At 37.3% G+C, this 27,505-nt stretch overlaps 2 protein-coding genes and 1 long non-coding RNA gene across 19 annotated transcripts in view; 1 reads left to right on the top strand and 2 right to left on the bottom strand.

The window, feature by feature from the left end:
* Positions 1–6,950, top strand: part of LOC139970094 (uncharacterized) — a 379,126-nt gene extending 372,176 nt beyond the window's left edge. For all 12 annotated transcript variants that reach the window (XR_011793977.1, XR_011793985.1, XR_011793986.1 and 9 more), the window contains 5 exons: positions 729–839; positions 4,676–4,823; positions 5,510–5,622; positions 6,061–6,155; positions 6,813–6,950. This is a non-coding gene — a long non-coding RNA (uncharacterized lncRNA). The remainder of the gene's footprint in view (positions 1–728; positions 840–4,675; positions 4,824–5,509; positions 5,623–6,060; positions 6,156–6,812) is intronic.
* LOC139970036 (NLR family CARD domain-containing protein 4-like) overlaps positions 1–27,505 on the bottom strand; it is a 554,750-nt gene that overhangs the window by 86,168 nt on the left and 441,077 nt on the right. For 2 of the 5 annotated variants that reach the window (XR_011793896.1, XM_071975613.1), the window contains exons 1-6: positions 21,237–21,390; positions 18,089–18,167; positions 13,999–14,063; positions 13,324–13,632; positions 10,745–11,920; positions 6,627–6,943 (exon numbers count right to left, since the gene is read on the bottom strand). The exons of 2 other annotated variants lie outside the window; for them this stretch is intronic. Coding sequence is in view for 2 of the 3 variants with exons in the window: in XM_071975613.1 (XP_071831714.1) it covers positions 6,627–6,943; positions 10,745–11,920; positions 13,324–13,632; positions 13,999–14,056 (1,860 nt within the window). In the remaining variant the exon portion in view is untranslated. Of the gene's footprint in view, positions 1–6,626; positions 6,944–10,744; positions 11,921–13,323; positions 13,633–13,998; positions 14,064–18,088; positions 18,168–21,236; positions 21,391–27,505 lie in introns of those variants that run through there. One more of the 5 variants, XM_071975616.1, reaches the window with a different exon arrangement.
* The window catches only part of LOC139970059 (uncharacterized), a 351,315-nt gene that overhangs the window by 308,178 nt on the left and 15,632 nt on the right, over positions 1–27,505 (bottom strand). The window lies entirely within an intron of this gene.

Genomic DNA, 27,505 nt, shown 5'->3' with positions numbered 1-27,505 from the left:
GTGGATATGTTGTTGTCAGTCAGTAATACAAAACATGCATGGACCTTCTGGACCATATGCATGTCCTCAGAGTAAAAACCAAAGTAATTCAGAATTCCATTCTTAGCCATTGGTCAACAGTGTTGAAGGATTCTCTTAATGTGTTCTGTATAAGATGTACATTATTTGCACTTCAGTTATAATACTGGCCGTTTAAGAGATATTTCCAGGAAACTCCAGCACATATGCTTTCTACAAATATTTTCTGTTGCAGTACTATGGAAGATAGCTCACAAATTTGTTAGAAATATTCCAGCAATTTTCCAAATATGTCTTTTATTTGGGGGGGGGGGGGGGGCTTCACAACTCTTAGGACGTAACATGGAGTTGATCAGTTACCACTTCAAGTGTTGTAAATAACTGACTGTATTGATTACCTCAGATGCAAAACATATTCTTAAATAGCAGTTTTAAGATAAAGGCAAAGGTGCTTTGAATAATGATATTAGTCCTGTGCTGTTAGCTATGTCAGTCCAACAAACCCAAAGATAAAAACAGAAATAGAAAACAAAATATATGCTGCCCTGAGAATACAGCTCTATAAAATATTCATATATGCTTATTAATAAGACACAAGGAAAGACGTTGATGTCTGTTACAAAAATGATCACAGACCTGATGAATTTTCACATTGATAAATTTAGTGAATGGAAAGTTGAGTTATTTTGTATTTTCTCTTTCACCTCCAGGTGATACCATTTTCAACATTTCTTTGGTACATTTCCTCCAAGAAAATGAAAGAAAAAAGCAAGTGGGAACACATCACTGATGACATAACTTCCTTTGTGGCGGAGATTTTGGTGAGTCTTTACATACTAATTTCTCAACAGTCAGTTTGTGAAATTGTTATGGGTTGTGCTGCATACTTTTGATCAAATCTACAGGCCATATGTATGTAAGGACATCTTGCCGAACTAGTTCTATAAATAACATCAAATGCTTTTTTTTATGATTCCATTTGTTTCATTGTGTAGAACTAACAAAATGTACTAAAAACAATGACTAGTATTTGTATCTGCAAAGAGGTACACAGTATACCTTCATGTAGCCATGTACCACATTTTAATGGCAGATGCATAGGTTATCTACTACTTGAAATCGGTTTGCAGGACTAGGAGAATGGGACCCCTTCTCAACCCCCATTTTAAAATAGGATTTCAAGGGGGGGGGGTAACAAATCCCAACTGACTTAGGTAGGTCCTGCACTATTATGGAAAGACCAGAGAATTTAAAAATGGCTGAGGTGTGGTCGTTGGCTTGTTGAAGGCAAATCTCAGTAGCCCCGTCCCTGAATTCTTTTTGAAAATTGATAATTGATGTTAACTGGTGCACCCCGAGGCATAATTAGACCACCAATTAGGTCTAAAATTGGCTCCATACACCATGCAGTTTTGCCTATGAACAATGTTTTTGTAAAGTCGTAAGGGGGGGATTGGAGCGGGCCGGTAGGGGTGTACACTCGTAGCAGTGGCCTTCTTCTCAGCTGAATAGAACATTGCCCCCTCCCACCCCTCCCCCGACTTTTATCCAAGTGTATAATTTAGAAATTTTCTGATTAATGTTGAAATACCAAAATACTTTCATCTCGTCATTTCAAATGTCTTTAGGAGAAGTCACGCCTAACAATGTCAACAGTAATAATTCTCGTATTGTATAGCATGTCATCGGGAAGCGATAAGAGGGGTGGGCGTAGGGTTGTGAGGCGCACATTTTCATGCAGATGGGAACAATCTCAAGAAGTGATGGGTGCGTCAGCCCCCCTCCGCCACGGCAATGATACGCCTTTGGGTCAACTACATGATATTCACAGGAAATGTGCTCAATTCTCAAATCTCATGCAAAATTTATTTTTAGATTAATTGTACGAGTTACGGTACTAGATTTGGGGTAACAATTAGCATTCAGGTTGGAGTGTATTACATTTTATCTGTGGATGGCAGTGTTGCATCGAAGAACACATGTATAGTGCAGTTCGCATATAGATTCTGGTCTAATACCGAAATGCGCCATGTTCCCCAACGACTCGGCCGAGTTCGAGACCAGCCACAGTTTTTTTCATAGCACAATTGTACAACTGTTTAAGGCATCCATACACACACGTGGGTAATATGATATACCATATAGAGTATATACATTAGTGAGAGAGGGAAAATGGAAACGTCAAAATTGGAGTTGTCGGTGTAAGGGGTAGGCCGAGGCGCATGCCCCTTCCGAAATCCTTGATACGCCACTGGCTACCCTGTGTACTGTATATAATATGGATCAGCGCTGTAATTATGTCACTGTTCCTCTCTCTCTTCCCGGTGTCTTTGGCGTTTTTCTTCTGTTCCCTCCTTTTCTCTCTTTTTCCCCCTCTTTTTTTCCTTTTTTCTTCTCTCTTTTTTTCCTTCCTCTCTTTCTTATCCGGGGGGCGCGCGCCCCCAACGCCCCCCTGGATGCGCGCCTGCACAAGTTTAATAAACACAAGTTTTCACTTGTTTGTAAATGCGGCGTACCAAATGTGTGCAGTTCGCATGTAGGCTACTTGTGTACGACAAAAAAAACAGTTAAGTTCTATGCCGGCAAACAATTTACCTGCGTCCTCTTCGATGCTAGGTGAATATCACGTCTTAAACTACGATTTAAGAAACGGCTGTTTCAAACATCTCACTAATTCTTTCGGCGACTTTAACCCCTATTCATTGAGCACAATAGCATAACCTGCGTATAAACTCGTACAGGGAGTATACGAGGTGTCTACGCGGCAATTTGTTTGTCAACGATTTTATACGCGATTGTACTTGTTTATACGATCCTGTGCGCGTACACATGTGCAGTTATACATGAGCGGTACTGTAGACTATTTATTTAGGAGTATTTATATAATTTCAGTTGAAAATGACCAACCTCCCTATTTTCCCCTTATTCTCCCGGTTTTTGGCCCTGAAAAATGTTATTCTCCATATTTTGGGGTCAAACAGATTAGGTCTGTATGCATCTATCAAGCTTCTTTCAGTATCCTACACTTCTTGATGCACAGAGTTACATAGGAATGGTAAGAATTAGGTTAATCTGGTTGTTGTGACTTTATTCACCAAACATATGGCTAGCAGGCATGGTTAAGGAATTTAAATTCCCCTGCCACTCTTTATCAATATCATGTCATGATAACATTTCTTCCTTGCATATTTGAGAGCTAAATACTGTTTAAAATAAACACATTTAGAGGGCATTAAAACATGTATGCACTGGCATCCATAAGGGTGGTTATAACTTTCCCCCTCCCCCCCCCATTGGCTTCACTTGGGCTGCAAAATCACTATCAAAGAACATTAAATATCTGAAAAGTAAAAATGCCTCAGCTAAAGTCCCCAGGGACTCCCACCAGGGCTTAGATTTATACTATATAGAAATTACATTTTTCTCTCTAACATGTATTTACATGTTTTAAACTTAGTAGAAGAAGACAGGGAGTAGAAGAGATGTTACAGAGCTATTCTGAAGCACCCGGCTAGGGCTCAGATATTTATATATATTCCACAGTGTAAAATCAGATAAAGTATTTCTATTACTGACATGTCCTCGTGTGCTCAAAATTGCTAGCAGATTCCAGAAACTATGTGAAAATACTGAAGATTTGGAGAGCTTTGCAGTACCCTTGTAAGTCCAGCCATTATAAACAGAGAACACAATTGGAAATACTTCCTACTAATCTGAGTATGTACAGCTGTGAATAAAGAATTGTCACTTATGCTTGTTTAATTTTTAACATTGCTGAGCCAGTCACTGCAGTTGGTTTTAAGAAATCTAATTGGTCTCAAAACTGATCTAACCTCACCGACCTAGTACGGTGGCTTAAAACAAAAAATAAGTGTCCCCAAATTTCAAAATTTTGAATTTGCTTTCTCAATATTTGGAATTTTGATCTCAAGATTTTCACCTCAAAAGTCAAAAATTTTGACTTTTTCATCTCAAAACTTTTTAACTCAAAATTTTGAGGTTACAAGTGTCTTCATCTGTCAAATTTGTAGAAAGAACTGTCCATATTGTATGGCTATTGACCAGCTGAACAGGGTACTTTATAAACCTTTGGTGATCTAAAATCTAGAAATAGACCCCCCCCCCCGAGAGTGGTTTAACTAGGTCAATGTAGCCAATGCAATCTCCAGAGGCTTGGTGCCATTAAAGGAAGAAAAATAACACATCCACCAAAGCTGACACACTAAATTAGATACAATTATCTCCTAATGAGTGGAAATTCAAAAGACATTCTGTCCTCATTACGAAAGAGAGGTGCAAAATCTCACAAATTTCTCAGTCAAGCCCAAACCATGCATGGTTGGGTTTGTGTGAGGTTGGACTCTCCATTGGGAGCTCATTAATATCACTGCACCACACCTTTATATGCCACTTCCACTAAACAACAGACAATCCGGTTCAAATTTCATGCTTAACTGGCTAATTTTTACACTTAATACCTGGTTATTGGAAACTGAAGTGTACTTTCCTTCCTCTGAATTTTTGTCTCTGTTTTTGTCCATGTATACAGGGTAGTTAGCCAGAGACATTCACATATCTATTTCTGACTGACATTCTCAATTTCTCCTATAATTAGGACTTAAATCTCATTCACATCACTTTCTTTTCTCTTCATTAGGGTAATTTTGAAGCGAGCTACTAAGGTATCACCTATTCCACCTGCAGTTACCAGTTTTCGAAGGAAGTCACATTCATACTGTGCTGACAAGGACAATGAATGGTTCATCATCTGATATTTCTTCCATGTGATGGTAATCACATTAATGGTTAGTATATAACAGTGATAGTAATGTTTCAACAACCTCTGGTAGGTTTTTTGGATAGCATCTCAGATCAAGGAATACTCTTTTACCTTCATTCACTCTCACTAAATTAATTTTGTATCAAGTCTTAACTCATCCACTCAAAATACATCTGACAGAATTAATCCCTAGTAAGGACATTAAAATGATCGGATTCTTGCTGATTAATCCAGTAATTGGTATGTTTGTAATGAGCTTGTCATGACACAATATTTGCCCAAACACCCTCTGATACATTTTAACATTTGCCAAACTGAAATAAAAATTGCCGCCTGAGACTCAAATGCATAAAGTCTTCTAGAACTTCTGGCACTCCCAGAATGGTAAGACTAGAAGACAACTTGTTGGTTTGTATGAAAGTAGTTTGGGTTACCAACAAATATGTCTTCTGTTTAGGTATTTGTTTCCCTCAGATTAAAACCAAAAACTCAAAATATCATTTTAGTTATCCCATAATGTTGTAAAAAAAAACTATTTCAATGGTTCTAACTGAACACTATAGACTCAAGTACATGCCACAATAGGTACTTTGAGTAAAGCACTCTTCTTTACTGTGGTCCAAAAGTTATCACAGACCTCTTGAATTTTCACCTTGATAAATCTAGTGAAAGAAAGGTTGATTTATTTTGTATTCTCTCTTTGACCTCCAGCTGGTACAGTTTTCAACATTGCATTGCAACGGTTTTCCTGTATATGTCTTTCAAGGAATTGAAAAAGAAAATTCAAACATCCAACATCACTGATGACATTACTACTTTTGTGGGTGAGTGTCTTTACAACTCAATTCTCAACTTTCAGTTTTGTGGTAATGGGTTTTGCTGAATACCTTTGATCAAGGCAATAGAGCTGTATTAAGTAATTATATTTTAGTGTATTTATGCATATTTATGCATATTAGACCACCAGACCCAAACAAGAATACAATGGGATGTATAGTTACAGCCCTGATCATAAAGTGATGTGCATATTCATGTGTGTTCTTATTTGAAAGGAATATAATACATTTATGAACTACATGCTGTCAACTTCCGAAAGTGATCCCAACATTGTGACAAGATAATTATTTCATTGGTTATTATCTTGCTTTTCCACAATTTTCTTTCATGGACCAGGCCTGGGCACTAACATATTCTTTACCACCCCAATGCAATTTGTTTGCTTCACATGTGTACTTATATAGTTCATTCCTTTTCATTTAAAGCTGAGAAGAAGTCAACCCACAACAGCATTCCATAACAAGCACATCAGTATTATTACAAAGGATAATTTAAATAACCTGCTTTCGTGTCTTCCAAGGTTAGCCAAGAACCATTTACCTTTTTTTTTAAGATTTATAATATCACATTTGTTTTATCAAATCATTGCTGCTACATTTAGACAATGAGACAATGGTCATTTTTCCACACAAAATAATAGGTGTTTTGTGCATGCGTGCTGTCGGGGCCTTTTTTTTGATGTGCTATATTTCTTATATTTCCGACGAAGGGATTGAGATGAAAGAAACTTATTCAGAATGTCCAAACTTTTCTGAAAGGAAATTTAATAAGTTAGTAACGTTGTTGTCTATCCACAATGAGAAGAAAAATCAAAACCCAAATGATTAAAAACAAAAAGAGTTGAACTGTTAATTGCAATAAACTGTTGTAATATAAATCTAAACAATGTGTATGGTAAATATGAGTCACAAATATTAAATAAATTAAACCAAGACGGGTGAACTTTTTCAACTTATTCTGGTGTAGTATCAATACACAAATTGATAATTACCTGATTAGCTGAAGCAACTTCAAGGACTTGTATGGTAGAACTCTGTAATAATTTGGAATTTTTCCAGGAAATTTCAATATGCCTTGAAACCAAGTCCTTAACTGACTGCCTGAATTGGTCTGAATTTTCTTCTTGTTCAAGCATACAAAGAATTGCAAACTGACATCCCTCTTTGGTTTCTTGCAGGTGTTTGATGATGATGTCTGCTGCTGACTTGTTGAGTCCACATGCAAAGCGATAGACATACTGGAGGTCAAGCGGGTTGATGCTGTTCAATGTTTCTTTCACTTTGATTGATGATGCTGCTGAAGACGCTGCTGCAAATCCAAGCAGACATATTATATGGGTTTCAGTGTGTATAGTTTACTGCAGGCATCATATCAAGGTGGTGACACATTATAATAGTGTTACTGTACCATAGCCTTATTTGTAGCATCCAATCGTTAATTTAATTAGCAACCATTGTATATATATAGTTATTTGTAAAACTAGCATTCACATGGTGTATGTTAATGATGTTTTGTTTGATGGTGTTATGACATCATTATTATCACTGTAATTAAAACATGAAACAGGGATTGATTCAAATTTGTGCTAGGCAGTAGACAAAATGGAGACATAATGGCATATAGTATTAATGGTCTATCTGAGGTTCAAAGAAAGATTCACTGTGCCTGAAAGAAACTCAGACAAATATGTCAACAATTAATGTTATATTTTGTGAATTAGGTTTACAACCCTATACCTAACTACATTACATGCTTCAGTGTTTCATTTTAGGTCTAAGCACATGCCCAGTGATTTTGCATATTAACCCTGAAACCTGCCTTAATTGCATGCTTTGTTACTGCTTTGTAAGTACTGACAGGCCAGTATGACAGTGAATTGTAACCCTACGACTGCTTTGTTGCTGCATTGTTTTAAGTACTTAGAGGCCAGTGTGACAGTAAATAGAACCCTGAAACTTGCCTTAATTGCATGCTTTGTTACTGCTTTGTAAGTACTGACAGGCCAGTATGACAGTGAATTGTAACCCTACGGCTGCTTTGTTGCTGCATTGTTTTAAGTACTTAGAGGCCAGTGTGACAGTAAATAGAACCCTGAAACTTGCCTTTGTGGCATGCTTTGCTTCTGCAATGTAAGTACTGACAGGTCAGTATGGCAGTGAAGGTTGCATACTCCTATTAGCGTCTATATCAAGCTGCCCCAAGTGTTCTACTTTAGGAAAAGTGCCAATTACGAGTAGGAGAACAACTTTTTTGCTATGTTATCAATTAGGATGTGCTTTTTTTGGGCTTGGATGTTAAAAAGCATGAATGGAAGCACATGTGGTGCAAACATTGGGTCAATTGAGGCAATTTTAGACCAGTTAGCCCTCCCAGGAGCAGCATACGAAAATTGTTTACGACTGAGTAAAGAGGTTTGTTTACAAGTGACTAAAAGTTCCGGCTCTCTTAGCAAAAATTCTGCATGGTCTTAGTACGGAAAATTGATAGTGGCAAACTTGTCAGCTATCCAGTGATGGGTAGCGTTTAGGATTAGAGACTACATTACTTTTGTGATATAGTGTGTAAGTCAATGGGGCTTTTATTGGGCGTAGGTCTGCGCACAGAACAGGATGGCTTACCACAGTGAAGTCATATGCAATGTAGTGAGAGCTATCATCATCATTATTATTCAATTTAATGTAGGTCAGTCTGACTGGCTTACCACAGTGTCCCATTGCTTATGCTACTTGCCCTGTGAGGACTTCATTAATTAAAGGTAGGGTCAATTGGGGCCAAATGTTATATGAAGTTATTTGCAGCCAAAGGGAAGAATGAGTCAAATATGCATCTCTGCTAGATGCTTGCTCACATTGTCACAACGCTTGATCAATTCAGTCTGTGAAGGGGCACATTAAACAACACAGAAAAAAGTCATAGCTTATTTTGTACATATAACAGTGAAAACTTAGAACTGGATGTATTTCTCTCAATCAGGCAAATTTGTAACATACTCTAACAGACCTCCTATTGTTTTGGTCAAGTGCTCATACTATTGTCAATGAATACAGAAATGCATGAGTGGATGTATTACTATGTTCTAGTTCTAGTTAGTTGTTTTAGTTGGTCCTTTCATGTCAGTGAAACAGAGAGCAAACTGTGGAAACTTGTAAAATATATATATATGTTAAGAATGGAATCATCGTATATTTGAAGAAGCAGCTTGTTGCATGTAATCTAAACCTCAATGTTTTTGCATTCCTGGTTAAGATTTAAATTATCATGTTTACAACAGTACACTGAGTATTTGGCATTCAGATTGATATCCTAGTGTACGACATTCATGCTGATACAAAAATACTTGTTTATTTGTTTATTACTATGGAGTACGACCTTAAGTTCCTTTTTCAGTAACAGATTACTATGCAAATTATTATGCAAATAATTGGGCATATGCATTATACTATTGACCTCAGGTGAGTTAGGGTCATCAGTGTTGCTGCTCTATAGTTCTACTCTGCTAGAATTGGTAAAGGTTTTGACAAATAGTTCTTAGCATATTACCCTCGAAATTGTCAACTTTCTTTGAAAAACAATTACAGAGAAAAGAGAGAATTTGCAGAGGATGATTTAATTTTATGAGGTCATGGAAATAATATTTTGGTTTTTCTGATATTAGGTTTTGACTGGTTTGTCACATATTTCACTCTTACAATGACACCAAATTACAGATTCCTTTAAATGTAATTTATTAGTTCGTGTTCTTGTCTCTATACTTGCAAACTAAAGTTGCCTAGGATGAAGATAGTCACAGCGTTTGTTTACGTTCTAACATTTTGTGTATTATTATAGTGGTAGTCGACCAGGCCATCTATGAATCTTTGTGAGATGAGATATGATCAAAAGCTTCACTTTTAATACATTTTGGATTAGGTTGACTTAAATAATCGAACACTAAAAGGAACATGTAATCATGAATATCAATGCTACTACTCATAATTAGGTAAAAATGAACACTACATGGCTATTTTGATAAATGATTGAAACATGATGAATAAAAACAAAGATATTTTCAGTAGCGTTGCCTTGATGATATCATTCATTGTACAGTTGCCAGATGCAAAATATTACGAGCTCTAATAATTCATATCTTTGTGATACAAAATGTGATGTGGATCTGGTATATATATTTACTTGCATAGTTTTGATCATTACCTTTCTCTGATCTTTTTGACGAGCACAGATAGCAAAAATCTAGTTAATATGCTGAATAACGTGTTGTTTAATATATACAAAAGTCATAGTATTCAATATGGTTATACATTCACAGCAACATAAGACCTCATGTCCATCCTAGATTATCCAGATGTGTACAATTTGTTTTTGTTTGAAAATCCAGTGTAGTCAGCTTTATCTGACATTGCCTTGGTCTTCTTGAAGGTCTCTACATTAAGGCTCTCTTGTCTTCAAATACAACAAACAAAAATATAAAAAGATCCAAACTCAATTCGTTCTTGCGTTAAAGTGGGTTAGTGGCAAATGATGACCCTTTATTTGCTTACATTGACACGCGTGTTGTACGAATGTTAATTTACAGCAGACACTGTGGGGTGGGGTACGAGGAGCATAAGCTGTTTATGGCATATGAACAATACATCCATCTCCCAAGCTTACTAATCATTTTACACATCAGAGATGACAAACTGTGTTAATGCATCAATATTATCATGGATTATTACCAAACAACTGAAAAAAAAACATAGACGGTTGTTACACAAGATTACTGAGGCTGCCCTTGATATTAGTTAGAAACAGAAGATACCCAACAAACAGTTTTATTGCGATCTTCCAAAGGTGTCCATGAAAATCAGAGAACGAAGACTTAGAGTAGCTAGTCACTACCACCGACACCCAGAAGAAGCAGCCAACAAGTTCATTCTCTGGGAGCCAAAACATGGTACCCCTGGTGAAAGTACGTGTGAGCTAGCAACCCTTATGGAAGAAAAAAATGACTGGAAATCTCGATGCCAGGTTATTGTCAGGCCAACTTCTCCTACCCCTCATGATGATAATGGTCGACCGAGGTCGAACTGGTGATGATGATGATCAATATTATCGGTACTGAAGACTTACCTTCACTAAGAATCCAAACCAGATGATGAGAGGCATAAAATTCACAGATGATTTTGTGCCATATTCGTGCAACCGTCTTATGTCGCCACTGGGAATCGTCAAAGACCACTTCCTGTGCCAACATCCCAAGCTTTATATAGTTATCATAGAACTCTTGTCCAAGTTCTGAAACTAAATATGTCTTCTCCCATGCCAGCTGCTGGTTCTTCTGTGTGAGGCCGTCGAAAGCAATACGATACAGTTTAGCTAGTTCCGTTTGAAACGCAGGCACCTCAGTATTAGCATCTTTCTTGATTTTCATATGGTTATGAACGCATGCGATCAGAGAAGTGACAAATCTTGTTACTGTGCTAAATATCTCGATTTCTGGCCTCTCGTGTACTATGTGAGCGACCATAGTGGAGAAGAGAGGGACCTGACAGAGATCTCTTAAGAAGGGGTTTCTCTGAAGCTGCTCTTCGATCCGATCTGCCAACTGGACATCATCAGCCACCGCCTTCAGGACATAGTTTCGACGTTCAGCCACCCCAAACCCTGTTAATCTGATTCGTTTTGTTTCGGGGTGTAAGTTAGGCGGGAGGTTCAATGTCCTGGTAAGTATGATGACAAGGATGTCTAGAAACATTTTCATCTCAATGATGGAGGAGATATGTGTTTTGGTGTTCTTGTTAGGATACTCGTCATAACTGTCAAATAACATGACAACAGACTTTTTGTATACTTTGAGGATTTCCTTAATGCAAGAGTCGTCCATGTCCTCATCTTCGGGCACTATGGAATGCCTTATGGCAGTGTATATAGACTTTACACCTGTCAGTTGCCTCAATTGGAGAAATATAAGTATTTCCACATCTTTGAGAGGAGATTCAGGGTTCTTAGTACACCAGTCATAGACAATCTGTGATGCAAGTGTCGATTTCCCGAACCCAGGATCAGCCTCAATGATCTTCCTATTTGACTTAGTTTTGGGGCTGCTCAGAATATCGTTGTAAGAATCTAACGATTCTAGCACATCGGGCTTTTGCATGAAATCACCCTCCTGAGCCGAGCAGTAAATACCTCCCTGAACAAATATACTGTTAACCTTACACGTTTTCATTGAAGGAAATGGCTTAGCTGTTTCGTAGTGCTTTCGATAGGCTGTTTTTGCATACTTGATGAGATCGTTTTTCTTTCCTGAGATAAAAAAAAAAAAAACAATTAAAGAGTTTTAGCACTTGAAAGGTTACATGCAGACATTGTGACCTTACTTCTGAGACAAACTTATCATCGAGTGGGTTTAAGTGAAACGGGAGTGCAGTAAAAAAAATTTAAAATGGGAAATTCAGTTTACATTTATGGTTAAATATCAGTCACCAAGTATGTCTAGCGTACTTTGTAGCTACTTTGTATTGGTGACGTAACGTCAAATCATATAATGGGTTACCAATTTTTATTATAAAAGCTACATATTTTAAAACACTGATAGCAATAGATGCTTAACTGAACTTTCTTTAACTATGTTGCACTCACCAAAATTCAAATTCTCATGATAGCGGAGACGAAGTCAAAGTATAGGGTGTAAAATATCATAATGTAATCATATATGCCTATTCATTGAGTAAATGCTAAATATCAAACCAAGATGTACTAATCTCTACCAATAGCGTTGAGCTTAAACAGAAAATCCATCCCCTCATTCTATAGAGCGTGGAACTGACAATGTAACTCTGAAGTTTATTTATAAGTGAAAGAACGTCATCCTCAGGTAGTATTACTTCCATGTCGTGCATGCTCTCATGTTATGGTGAACGTGTTCTTTCACTGTCAATCAGTTAATTAGCATTGCTTACCCACTTGATAAAAAATTACAGTGTGAAATTCAAATTATCAAGTATTATTGTCATATACTATTTATTATCAAATTACTACAGTTATACCCATGAGTAGAAAACACATGTTAAGCGCATCGAATTGAAAAATGATACCATTATCGGTCTCACTAACTTTACTACACACCCTATATTGAACAATGTAACATACAATTACTTAATGTCCTAAAACCGTTTGTAAATTGGAATAAGTTACAAGTATACGAATTTAACTGGAATATGTTTTATTTACCATTCGCTGCGATCAGAGATTCAAGAGGAGAACACTTTCAGTTTCGATCCATTCAAAGAATATTAGTAACAAACTTGTTTTACATAAAATCAAACAATTACCATTGGATACGTTTTATGAGAACGAAAATGAGGCATTGGAATATTGGTTTTTGGACATGTAGCATTACCTGAGAATTCCAGTAAAATATCTCATTCAGATGTATTGTAGACGACTTAGACCTTAGGATCGAGAATATTAAATTTGAATTACTAAGATACTATACACCCAATCATCTTGTTTTATTATTACACGCAAACTATTTTATCTTCAATTGTTAAATGAACAATAATCATCCAGCTATATTTGATGAAACTTCACTTTAGCAAATCCTTTGAAAATTACCAATCGATGGAGGTAATGCGCTTTCTTAAGACTGCTGCGAGTGCATACGAACATTCATGTATAGAGATATAGCCTACTTTAAGTTACAGTACCTTCTAATTGAGCCTTAGAATGATCTTCACTGGAACATAGTCTCCCTGTATGTTCCTCATACAGCTTTCTTGCACTCATCTCAATCCCAGAAAGACACATTTTCTTCAGCGCACACAGAAGTGTCATGATACTTGTTGGCTCTATTTGTCCTCTCTCTTCCATATAACGAATCATGAGAAGGCCTGCACTGGCTGCTGCATTGCTCAACTCTTCTATGACAACAGGCGGATATTCAAAGAACGTAGCAAGATCAAGAACAATTTTAACAGTCAGAACGGTAGCAAGTGCAACTTTAAAACTACCAAAACCTGTTGAAAATAACGAAAGAGGATAAAAGACACCTAACTAGCTCATGGAACACTCCTTCAGATATGAATGAATGTAGTAACAACGGATGCGTTAGTGATATGAACATAAATACTTTAAACTTGTCAATCAAAATGTAATGACCTGTTAATCCCTTTCACTTTCAAAAGATTTACATATGATATTATGTTGCCAATATATATTGATATCCGCATTAAATTCGCCAATGTTACGTGTTTTTATAAAAGAAAAGCAAATATGGCTTCTCAACTATATTAGTAAAAGCAACAGTGTACCGTGGATTGTAGATAAAACCATCTGACACAAATAAGACAACATAATTGCGAATTTTTCAGCTTTCAACTTACCGTTTACTGCCTTCTTCACATCTGGTTTGATGTCCACGGGATTAACATTGGCAGCCATCTTAGGTCTGTAATTTTGCATTCAAAATAAGCATTAATTTGACTGGAAATTCTGTGTAAAGGCATTAACTGGATTACTCAGGATATAAAGGGGTTTCCAGAATATTTAAACTTGGAATGGTTAATGCTATTTTTTTTTGTGGCTGATTGTCTCTCTCTTGTTATCGATGTTGCAAACTTTATAATTGCTCTACATGATGTGTATGAATCTAACGTTTATTGTACATAACTTGTTCAGTCCTATCCATACATCCTATCGAGCCATCCTATCCATCATATCCATCTATCCTTTCGACCCATCCTTTTCTTCAATCATATTCATCAATCCTGTCCTACCATCCATACTATCCATCCAGCATATCCATCAATCCTATCCATCCATCCTACCCATCCATCATATCCATCTATCCTATTCATCCATCCTACCCATCCGTCCAATCAATCAATTCATCCTATCCATGCTATCCATCCATCCTATCCATCCATCCTATCCATCCATCCATCTAATCCATCTAATCCATCCTATTCAATCCATCTAACCTATCCATCCATACTATCCATCCATCCATAAAATCCATCAATCCAATATTATCCATCCTATCCATCCATCTTATCCATCCATCCTATCCATCCATACTATCCATCCATAATATCAATCCATCCTATTCATCCATACTATCCATCCTATTCATCCATCCTATCCATACATCCATCCATCCTATCCATCTATCATATCCATCCATCCTATCCATCCATCCAATACATCCATTCATCTTATCCATCCTATCCATCCAACCTATCCGTCTATCCTATCCATCATTTTCCATCCATCCTATCCAACCATCTTATCCATCCTATCCATCCATCAATCCTATCCATCCATCCTATCCAACCATCTTATCCATCCTGTCCATTCATCTTATCTATCTATCTTATCCATCCTATCCATCAATTGTATCCATCGATCCTATCCATCCATCATATCCTTCGTATCCATCCATCCATCCAATCCATCCATCCTATCATACCGTATTATCCATCCAAAATATCCATCCATTATACCAATCCATAGTATCCATCCTTTTCATCCATCCTACCCATCCATCCATCCATCCATCCATCCATCCATTAATCATCCATGCATCATATCCATCCATCCTATCCATCCATTCTATCCATCAATTCTGCCCATCCGTCCAATCAATTAATTTATACTATCCATCCTATCCATCCATCCTATTTATCCATCTTAACCATCCTATTCATCTATCTTATCCATCCATCCATCCTATCCATAGTATTCATACTTTTCATCCATCCGACCCATCCATCCAATCCATCCATTAATCATCCATGCATCACATCCATCCTTCCAATTCATCTATCCTATCCATCCAATCCATTTTTTTATCCATCCTATCCACTCTATCCATCCATCCATCATATCAATCCATTCATCCATCCCAACCATCCATCAATCCTTTCCATTCATCCATCATATCAATCCATCCATAATATCCATCCATCATATTCATCCTATCAATCCTATAAATCCATAATATCGATCCATTGTATCCATTCTATTTATCCATCCTATCGATCCATCCTATTCATCCATAATATCCATTTATCCTACCAATCCTATACATCCATCCTATCCATCCATTATATCAATCTATACTATCCATTATATCAATCCATTTTATCAATCGATCCATCCTATCCATCCAACATACCCATCATATCAATCCATCCTATTCATCCAATCCATCCATTCATCTTATCCATGATTCTAATCCATCCATCATATTCATCCATACTATTCATCCATCATATCCATCATATCCATCATATCCATCCTATCCATCCTATCGATCCATCCTATCCATCAATCATATCCATCTGTTCTATCCGACCATCCATACTATCAATGCTTCTTATGCATCCATCCAATTCATCCATACCATTCATCCATCATATCCATCCATCCTACTCATCCATCCAATCCATCCTACCCATCCATTCATCCTATCCATGCTTCTTATCCGTCCATCACATTCATCCTATCCATCCATACTATCGATCCATCCTATCCATCAATCACATCCATACATCCATTTATCATATGTATCCAGCCTTTCCATCGATCCATCCCATCCATCCAATCCATCCATTCATCCTATCCATCCTATCCAACAATCCTATCCATCCATCCATCATATCCATCCATCCTATCTATCCATCATATCCATCCATCCTATCCATCCATCGTACTCATCCATCCAATCCATCCATTCATCCTATCAATCCTATACATCCATCCTATCCATCCATCCATACTATCAATGCTTCTTATGCATCCATCCAATTCATCCATACTATTCATCCATCTTATCCATCCATCCAATCCATCCATCCTATCCATCCATCATAACATCTATCCTATCCATCCATTCTATCGATCCATCCTATCCATCCATCGTACTCATCCATCCAATCCATCCAATACATCCTATCAATCCTATACACCCATCATATCCGTCCATCCTATCCATTCTATCCATCTTATCCATGGATCCATTCCATCTATCAATCTTATCCATCACATCCGTCATATCCATCCATCCTATCCATCAATCATATCCATCCATCATATCCATCCATCCATCCTATCCATCCATCCTACCCATCATATTAATCTATCCTACTGATCCATCAAATCCATCCATTCATCCTATCCATGCTTCTAATCCATCCATCATATTCATCTATCATATCCATCCATCCATAATATCCATCCATCATATCCATCCTATCCTATCCATCCTATCCATCATCCTACCGATCCATCAAATCCATCCGTTCATCCTATCCATGCTTCTAATCCATCCATCATATTCATCCTATCCATCCATACTACCGATCCATCCTATCCATCAATCATATCCATCCATCCAATTATCATATCCATCCATCTTTTCCATCCATCCTACTCATCTATCCAATCCATCCATTCATCCTATTCATCCTTTCCATCCATTAAATCCGTCCATCCTATCCATCCTATCAATCCTATTTATCCATCTTATCTATCCATTCATCCTACCCATCCATCAAATCCATCAATTCATCCTATCCATGCTTCTTATCCATCCATCATATTCATCATATCCATCCATACTATCGACTTATCCTATCCATCAATCATATCCATTCATCTATTCATCATATCCATCCATCCTATCTTTCCATCGTACTCATCTATCCTATCCATCAATTCATCTTATCAATCCTATCCATCCATCATATCCGTTCATCCTATCCATTTTATCCATCCTATCCATCTAATCCAAACTATCCATCCATACTATCTATCCATCTTTTCATCCATCCTATCCATCTATCCATCATATCCATGCATCCATACTATCCATCCATCATATCCATCCTATTCATCCATCCTTTCGATCCATCTTATCCATCAATCATATCCATTCATCGTATCCTACCATCCACACTATCCATGCTTCTTATCCATCCACCCATTAATAATAATAAAGGCATTTATATAGCGCTAATTTTGTACAAAACATTCAAAAGCGCTTAACAAGGAAAAAGCCAACCAGTCAGGTCAATCAGAATAAGCAAGCTTAAACAGATATGTTTTTAAGCTTAAACAGATATGTTTTTAATCCATACTATTCATCCATCATATCCATCCTATCCATCCTATCGATCCCTACTATTCATCCATCATATCCATCCTATCCATCCATCCTAGCCATCCTAGCCATCTTTACTATCCATCCATCATATCCATCATATCCATCTATCATATCCAACCATATTCTTCTTATAATCTTCTTTTTCTGCTAATAATATTTATTTTTAGATAATATTAGTAATTTGGTCTTTTGTGAATATTCTCTATTGGCAAACGAAAGATGCTTTTCTTTTTAAGACTTACTTTCCGACATTGATTTTCGTGGAAAGCCAACGCATTTTCTACTAAAGCATTTACTGTTTCACTTACCAGTTAGATATTTCTGCCGGATTATTTCAATAAGTCTGGGGTGATCAACACTTCTCACATAACGGATAGAATCTGTAAACTGATAGAAAAAAATGAAATGATTTTATAAAGAAAGTGGCGTCAACCTACGTTGGTGAAACACCAAACGAAGTTCTTATGGTATTTAACAATGTTGAAAATTAGTAAGGCAATGAGTTTCTACTTAATGCGAATCAAAAGGAGGAGGGAGGAGGGAGGAGGGAAGAGGGAGGAGGGAGGAGGGAGGAGGGAGGAGGGAGGAGGGAGGAGGGAGGAGGGAGGAGGGAGGAGGGAGGAGGGCGGAGGGAGGAGGGAGGAAGTAAGGAGGGAGGAAGTAAGGAAATAAGAGAGAGAGTTTTTATTTAATTGTTATTGGGGATGAACGATTTGTACATTTATAGAAAAAGGACAATTGCCATAACGACATCACTAATTTTGCTCAAGTTGACACATATCAGCATAACATATCACCAAATATTGACAATGTGTATCTCCCTAATCAAAATGCTATTATGTGGCTTTAAGCTATATATTCACAACATTTGTGTTTGACAATACACTTTATCCTCCGGAAGAGAGAAATAGTCTTACGTAAATTCTGCAATGAGGCAGATCTCTCCAAAGCGAACACCACGGCAGGAATTTGTCGCAACAGCAATACCCTTTCTGTATTTGATATAAGTATATTATTCGAGGAAGAATGGCTGCCATAAATATCAAGCTCAGGGAAGATGCATCTGCATCTTCATTTGTCATATAACTCTCGCTCAATATTGTTCTCCACCAAACGTGAAACGTCTCAATTTGTAGTGCATATTTACAAGTGATATCAGGTTTTTTTCAGCAGAACCATTTTACTATCATCCTTAATTTCAAATTTCCGTTAAAGTTGTTACGGTTGTCACACAGTGTGAAACACAATTTGATTTGCACCCAGTGACGTCGCTAGAGGGGGGGGGGGGTGGGGGTGTCTCACCCCCTCCCCAATCTTGGTAAAAATTACGATAGTTGGAAAATTTGAGTGCGACAGTCGGAATTTCCGACTGTCGGAATTTCCGACTGTCGCCAGCTTCAATTCGTAATTTCCGACTGTCGCACTCTAATTGTTCTGACTGTCGCACTTTTATTTTCATATGTTCTTGTAATTTGTGAGTGAAATAAAATTTTCGATCAAAATGGACCTTTAATCAGTCATATTTACCACGTTTTCCTCGTCACATTGAGAAATTGTATCTCGCGATCCTTATACTCCACCATACAAAACTTCGTATGATATTGAATACTCTAAACATTCGCCAGCTTCAATTCGGATAATTTATGTATTAATTTTGCTATTGGGTGGGTCGACCCTGTTCGCTTGCTTCAAGTAAATTCAGGATATACAGGGACGTAGCCAGGGGGAGCAGGAGAGCGACTGCTCCCCCTTTCAGTGTTGAAAAATAAAATATGTTTAAAAACTGTTGCTATTACACTGCTAATACACGGCGATAACGATATTTGTTTTTAGGCCACTGCACATCTGGCTGTCTTACAAAATATGAAAGTTTATATTGTCCATCAGTTAAGTTCGTCAAATGTATTTCTGATATATTATGTAAAAGAACATGTAAAAGAATTCAAACAGGAAAACAAAATCTGCTGATAATATGATATCATATGATAATGATGAAACTGGCAACAAATTGCACCAGATCGCATCTAAGGACCTTCAATTGTTCAAAAATATCTCAAAGGGGAGGGGGACACCCCCTCCCCTTAGACCCCTCCCCCATAACAATCGCAAAAGGTGTTCCCTCTTTCAAACTCCTGGCTACGTCGTTGGGATATATATTATCTCTATGGTTTACAATTAAAACGCCAATGCTAATCTATGGAAGCTTAAAAGTGCCATCAACATAAGCAAAAACTTTGCCCCATAAGGTACAAATGTATCGAAAAAAAGTTCGGAACATAAGTGCAGTCGCGAAAGATGGGGTGTCTGACTGACACTGACCGTATCGTTGACAATTAGTGCGGGGTGGGGGTACAAGGCAGCAGTCGGAATTTTCTGGCTCCAAAACCCATCCAGTTGGAATTTCAGCCACTACACCCCCCCCCCCAATCATCAGGCCTTGGCTACGTCCCTGTTTGCACCTAGTTTCTCCTTTCTATAGTTGTAAATAACATTACATTGTATACATACAGCCTTAGCCTATAGGTTACTATGGTAGGCTACTTTCGAGATACACTTCCTTATTCAGCAACGATTTCTCTAGTGCGCAATCACGGAACTCGGTGAAACTGACGGACGTATAAGTATGGGTATGTAGCTACAGTGTTAGATCACGTACTTATTTCATATACATACGCTATATGTTACACGAGATTGTACAAAGCTTATGCACTAAGATTTCAGGCACACAAATGCATAGTGATTTTGACAAGAACCAGTACTAAGTGGAATTTAGTAGTATTCGACTTTCATATTACAATGGGCTTTACTTCCTCAGATAATGCTCTATTTAATATTTTATATAATTTATTGATTTTCAAGACAGTTTTGAAGTGTCCATAGCCACTATAAATACGACGTCCTAACTTCATTATTTGCTCCCTCTCGGCAGTAAAATTACAAGATAGTCCCCTCCCTGCCGTTCTCCTTGAAAAAAAGGTCAAACATAGAGTGACACAAGGGAACCTACTTGACATATAGTTCCAAACACCAACAAAAGGTAACTTTAAATAAATATCTATAAACAGAATTACACCCAATCAAAATGTGGATCGCAAATAGCTACTCTTTGCCCCAAACATTCCTTATAATTGATATAGGCCTACAAGTTACGGCAGTGATGTAGTGTGAAAAAAATATCAATGTGTCTGAGTAGTGAGGGACAAGCGTTAATGTTAACAACTCTATCGCTATATTATTACCCTGCAATAAAACCAAATGAGTTGTAACCTGCTAGACTGGTATGAAACGACAGGGAGGTAAATAAAGTACTACTATAATTAGCTTAATTCTATGACCTATACATCTAGGCAAATCATATATTATACACAACCTTGCGCTAATTGGATTGAGCTGATATTTAATTATAACTGGGCCTATACATGAAGTCAAAAGTAACTTTAGTCATTTTGTACGTACACTTCAATTCGCCTGATCCAATCTTCTCATAAAATAAAGTAAAAGACGGCTCCGTTGTGTATAATAACCACTATGGATTTCTGCACACAGCTTCATCGTTGAAGTTGTTTTTGAGAGTGTATGTCATAATGCACCATATATATATATATATATATATATATATATATATATATATATATATATATATATATATAGCACTGGATTGGTATTTACGTTTACTTCTCCAAGTTGGTGCTTAGGTTTACCTAAGGTGAAATGATTGGATCAACTTGAAATTTTGCATCAGTATACCTTATGGTACTAGGACTGCATATCAGTCGTTATAAGTTGCTACCTACTTTTTGGGTCATTTGGCAAGGAAAAATCCAATTGGTCAAACCCTTACGGTAAACTTAAGTCTTGCTCTCAAAGTATATCCCCCAGTTGGTATATAAGTTGACCTGACGTACAGGCATCCGTAGTTTTCTTGACAGCGGCAGTAGCCTGTATTCAGTGTATACGCTCTACACTGTGTACACTGTATACGCCAGGGCTAACGCTAAAGCATACCCGTAGGCTGCATTGCATGCAACCTAAGAACAGTTTCGGCTAATATAAGATGATGTGTAGTATCTGTTCCCTCTCGATGCAAGGGGACTGGGCTTGAGATCGGGTCAGTCGTTCGCCGGGTAGTTTGGTTTTCGTGCCCAGGTTCTTTCCTTGTTGACTTTTTCTTAAAAAAGTACCGTCAACACGAAAACGTCTCACCAACAACTTCAGGTAAGGTCCATGAGATTAGTCAATAAAGTTTGGTGATATTAATATCGTTGATATTATAACGTTGTTGCATACAGCTTCACGTTTTTTGTTCATACCCATATTTCAATACTATAGTGACTAGCTTCTAGCCTAAAACTTGTAAGGCCTAGCCTACGTTCGGCTGTAGCCAAGGGCCATAGTCCAAGTCCTAACACTACCTTAGCATTGGGTCAAGGGTAAACTGGCCTGTAGTGTGAGCTACAAATTAATACCAACTGCCAGAGAAATTAGATTTCAAGTAGGTCAGCTTAACTTCTTAGCCTACTGTGCATGTATGTATCATAGGCCTACATTGCCCTAATCATGACCAGATACTGTAGCATGGTGGGCTTATAATTGACACACTTAAGGATTTGATCAATGATATCTATCCAGGAAAAGTCCAAATTACTCAACTGTATGTGTTTTTCAAATGTGTAGTTCCTCAGAAATGTTCTGATCTCAAAATATTTAAGGTTCTGTGCTTATGCACCGTACAATTGAGCAGAATTTGACCACAAAATGTCTGCCGTGTCATGTTCTTTCATCAAAGTGGCTATTCTTATGACTAGTCGTAACAATAATTCCCTTTTCGCATGCGCAGTTGCTATAACGTGGCTATTTTACGACTAGCAGTACTATTTTTACAACAGGAGTAACAATAATTTCCGGTTAGGGTTAAGGTTAGGGTTAGGATTGGATTTAGGGGTTAGAGTTAGGGTCAGGGTTACCCCTACTACATGCGCAGTTGCTTTATTTACTTTGAATTCGCATGAATTCGCCGATGTCGTAAGAATAGTTTATAACTAATTGTTACGACTAGTCGTCAGAATAGCCATGGCCTTCTTTCATACCCCTAAATTGACACATTCGTCGATAAGCTAACTGTAGTGTAGGCCTTAGTATACATCCATTGACTTTAGATGCTGTTTGCTATGCTCTGAGCCTCTAAGCTCTGACAGGTCATGTCCCAGAGAGTAGTGTTATCATATTGAGGTAATGTTGGGTATTTTAAGGGTGTAAGATTTCCAAATGGCCAAAAAACGTGCAAAACTGGAGGGGGGGGGGGTGTTAAAAGCTTAAAAAATACCACAATTTGGTCAGTAAATACCTCAAATGGATTCAAACTCATGAAATATGTAATTCTGTTTGACTGCAAAAAAGTTAAGGTGGCCTGCTGTATCGTTGCTAGTAATAATTTAAGGTGCGTCAATTACGGGGGTGCGTCAATTATGAAGCCTTTACTATACTGTACAGTAGCTATGCCTAGATTATTAGAGACTGAAGTCACCATGCAAATGTAACTTACAAGTAGCCTGTATTGAATAAGAGATGCTATAATTGCTAGAACTTTTCAAAAAGTTCTTGGAAGTCTTTACTCTCCAAAATATTCTCAGACATTCTAAACACCACTGTACTGTAAGATGTCTGAATATCCCAGTGAGGGTATCAATAAAAACAGTTAAAGGATATAATACTTGAAAATCCAGCATCAAATTTGGGCCAATGCAGAATACCTTTAATCTAAGTCTCTCAAGTGATGCATTGTGTTTCAAGTGTCTTATTTATAACTAGCCAAAATTTGTACAAAATAACAATGCCATGCATCCAAAAGGTTATTGAGTCAGTACAATTCCATAGTGTAACTATTACAAAAGCTGAGTGCACCTAATTAAAAGTTAACATCCTCCAAAAATCTATATAACACAAAAATTTGATAAAGCCTTCTATCCCCTCCCTTGCATATACTGTAAGTCATTTTGTTAAGTCTATTTAGATCCATAAGTAATACCAAGTTGACTAAATGTGCAATATTCAGTGTTAAAGATCTGAGCTCTGTATTGGCCGAAAATATATTGGAGAGAAGTGTACAATAAAAATTGAAATAATGCACATCTACACTCTGACCATTTGATATTTATTTGATTGGCACTGTTAATGTTTTCTCAGACAAATTTGATGATCAACATTCTCAATCTCAAGATGAATGACAACAGCCCACTATCCAAGGGAATAACACTGTACGATGTAGCTGCCATGCAGTGAAAAAGTCAATGTTGGAACGGTAGCAATCATAGCTAGAGCACAGATGCCGTCTGGGACAGACTGATGTGGTGACCTACTGCATCATTGACAGCAAAATGGAAGATATTTTCTGAATTAACCAAAAAGTAAGTTAATATTCTGTAGGTTTGACATCGCATAAACTTGATACCATAGGACTCTATTATCTCAAATACGAGTAACATCTGAGGTAATTTATTCCAAAGTTATGGAATGAAGAAAGAAACAATCAGAAGGGATGAAAACTTTTGTATGATCTGGTTAATGTGGTGGTATCTTTTCCTCTATGTCCATAGTATTTAACTACACTAGAGCTATATCCACTCTCTGGTTTTTAATCTTAAAGGTCAATGCAGGACTACACCAAATTGTCAGGCTAGGTCCACATTAAATGTACATGTATATTTAAATTTTGAAATCTTTACAATTGGTAAAGCTTGAATGACTTGCAACTTTTAAAAGCACTTGCTATGGTAGGGAGCTGTTTCAGCTCCAATTGAATGCATGGCTGCATAAATAAAATGTGTAATGTTGTATACAAGGCAAGATGAATCAAGAATTAATGGGCCCAAAATGGGATGGATTTATAAACGAATTGAAATTTACAGTGAAAATAGTATATATATGAAAGGTTGTGAGATGATTAAAATATTGGCTGAATTACAGGAGATTTAGTTTTGTAAAGCAGTTCATTGTTTTCTTCATTTGTAGAGTGTGAGGTCATGTGAGGTCTAATCGGTAATCGCAAAACATTCCAAGCTATATTGCGCGTGCTATAATTGGGACCAAATCAGCATATCTTTAAGAGAAAGCTTTTCTTTTTGTACCAACAGATGGATAGATCTACAGGCTAATACAGCAAAGGATATGCTCTAATTAGAAATGCCAGGCAAGATTATCACACCGTTTACAGTGGGATGAATACAATCATCAACCAAGCTTTTCATCATGCTGTACATAGTGGTATACAGTAGCTCCTTGGGCCTATCAATTAAAAGCTTGCATAGAAGCCGATGCCAAGCAAAGCAAAAGTATGTCCTGTAAATCACGAAGTAGATTCACACATCTCATGTATATCCTCTGGGACACAGCACATCTTTCAATGGAGTTAGGAAGTTGCTGGGAATAGTTGTTGAATTGGCACAGTAATGTAGTATTTGCTTCACATAAATGCAGAGCAGTAACAGAAAACTAACTAGTTCCAGGATATGTTACACTGTTACACCATATAAAATATAGAGGAAATTAATATTATAAGCTTCAAGCAGACAGAACCAAGAGAATGCAGACCAGTCTTCATGGGAAGTCTTCTACATATTTTACTGTATAAATGGACTCATTCTTTTGCAATGTACTTCTTGAAATATTTTAGTTTGGTGACATTGTGGCACTACATGTTTTTGTAAGTATTAGGGAACATTTGCAGCTGCTTGTCAAGAACATGGAACTTGTTATACAACTGAAGTGGTCCTGATGCTTAAGTGTTGAGGTTACTGGATATTTTGCTGCCTTACCTTGCTTTAACTGTTCTTAAATGCATTTCTTATGTTTTAAGATGTTTTAATTTTGTATTCTAAGCAAGATCAGCAAGCCATAGTACAGTAATTTTCAACAACCACCACACAGATACTTGTGCAGGACTAAGGGTATTTGTTAAGCAGATTACTATTATAAAAATCTTTCAAACTTTTATCCCTCAAAATCTCCAGGGGTACACTGCATTGTTTCTGAACCACAGTTTCACAATTCTACAAGTGGGGTTCAGGGGTTATGCTATGGGAAAAGTTTACAATGTTAGGCCTGACTTAATTACTGAAAGCTTGTGGTCTTTTATTACACCAAGAACCAGTTTATTCTTTAAACAAAATTAAATTATTTCCCCTCAAAATTGAGGGGAGTGAATACAGCAAAGACACATGCAACTAGCACCAATGTCATGGAAACCTAGTGCAGCCCAATGAAACATACTGTAAAACCACAACATTTGTAACTATAGGTATGAAATTGTGCAATCCAGAGGTATTGTGTATAATTTTGTCCCTCCAAGCATGGAAACTCCATGATATTGTGGTAATTTGCATTGGTTACGGTATTAGATACAGCCTATACTGGTAAGTCTAGATAAATACTTGAGGTATAAGTTAGTTCCCAAAATGTTTCTCATGTATGAGAGAGGTCAGTAAATTGAGGTCATGAAATAGTGCAAGTATCCTGGTTTATGTGAAATAAATCTCGTGGAAAATATAAACTGGGATTGAAAATACAATCAACTGCTTGAATATGATTGTACAATTTTTATTGTGTCTCGTCTTTTAATATCATGCTAATCTCCACTACTGTATGTGTTTGGTAATAAGCCAGATTTCTGGGTAGAAGTTTAAAAAAACAAATCGTCAACAATTTTTGATGAATTTTAAGCAATCGCATTCACTGCCTCTATCTCTGTTTATGTTTTGAGTCAGCAACACAGTATACTGTACAGTAGTGTACAGAAAGGGACACTTTCTGTTGTATTCCTGATCAATCGAAAATTGTTTGTTGTTTGACTGTTTGTAGCAGTATTCCTCTGAGGAGTGAAAAAAAATAAACATACAGTGAACAGTTGCAACTGCGCATGCATTTATACATTACTTAAATTATGTTCTGATGCAATTTATGTAATATTCACTGTCGATTTTAGTTCAAAACTGCCAGTATACCATTAGTTCTTGCCATAATTTTTTTGCTTTAAAAATCTGGCTTTGAGTGTATAGTATTTTGTCAAAAACATAAAAGTGGAGGGGCTGCTTATCATCATTCCCTGAACAGGCTTTACCCAATTTGTTAACTATAATGGTAACATATCAAAATGTCTGGGGACTTGCCACAGTGCTGACAATTTTCAAATATTTCCATGGTTCCACCAGGGATGTTAGTGATGGACAAACAACATTTGAGCTTTCTTTAACGTTTGTTTCATGCCGACATTAATACTGTTTTTGGTCCAATACTAATACCTAAATAGGGTGACAGGACAAAATCCCCCCGGACAAAGTCCCCCTAGGACAAAATCCCCCAGAGCCAAAATCCCCCTGGACAAAATCCCCCTAGGACAAAATCCACCCAAGCCAAAATCTCCCCAAGCTATAAAAAATTCCCATCAATTCTTTACAAAAATGCGTCATCCCGGTCCCCGGTATCGTCATCCAGTACCGTCATCCGGTACCCTCACCAGTATTTCCATTGGTACTCTCAGTGGTACTCTCAGTGGTTCCAGGACCAGTACTCCGACCATACCCCAACCGGTACCTTAATAGTGAGCCTGACAGTTACCCCCACCGGTACCCCTCCCTGACCAGTACCCTGGACTGTACCCCGGCCGGTACCTCGACCGGTATCCCAACTGGTATCCTGAAAGGCACCCTGACACGTACCCTTACTAGTACTGG

This window comes from Apostichopus japonicus, chromosome 7 (assembly GCF_037975245.1).
Source record: "Apostichopus japonicus isolate 1M-3 chromosome 7, ASM3797524v1, whole genome shotgun sequence".
Taxonomy (NCBI): Eukaryota; Metazoa; Echinodermata; class Holothuroidea; order Aspidochirotida; family Stichopodidae; genus Apostichopus; species Apostichopus japonicus.
The sequence above is the reverse complement of the archived record's forward strand: the minus strand, read 5'-3'. Positions and strand labels throughout refer to the sequence as shown.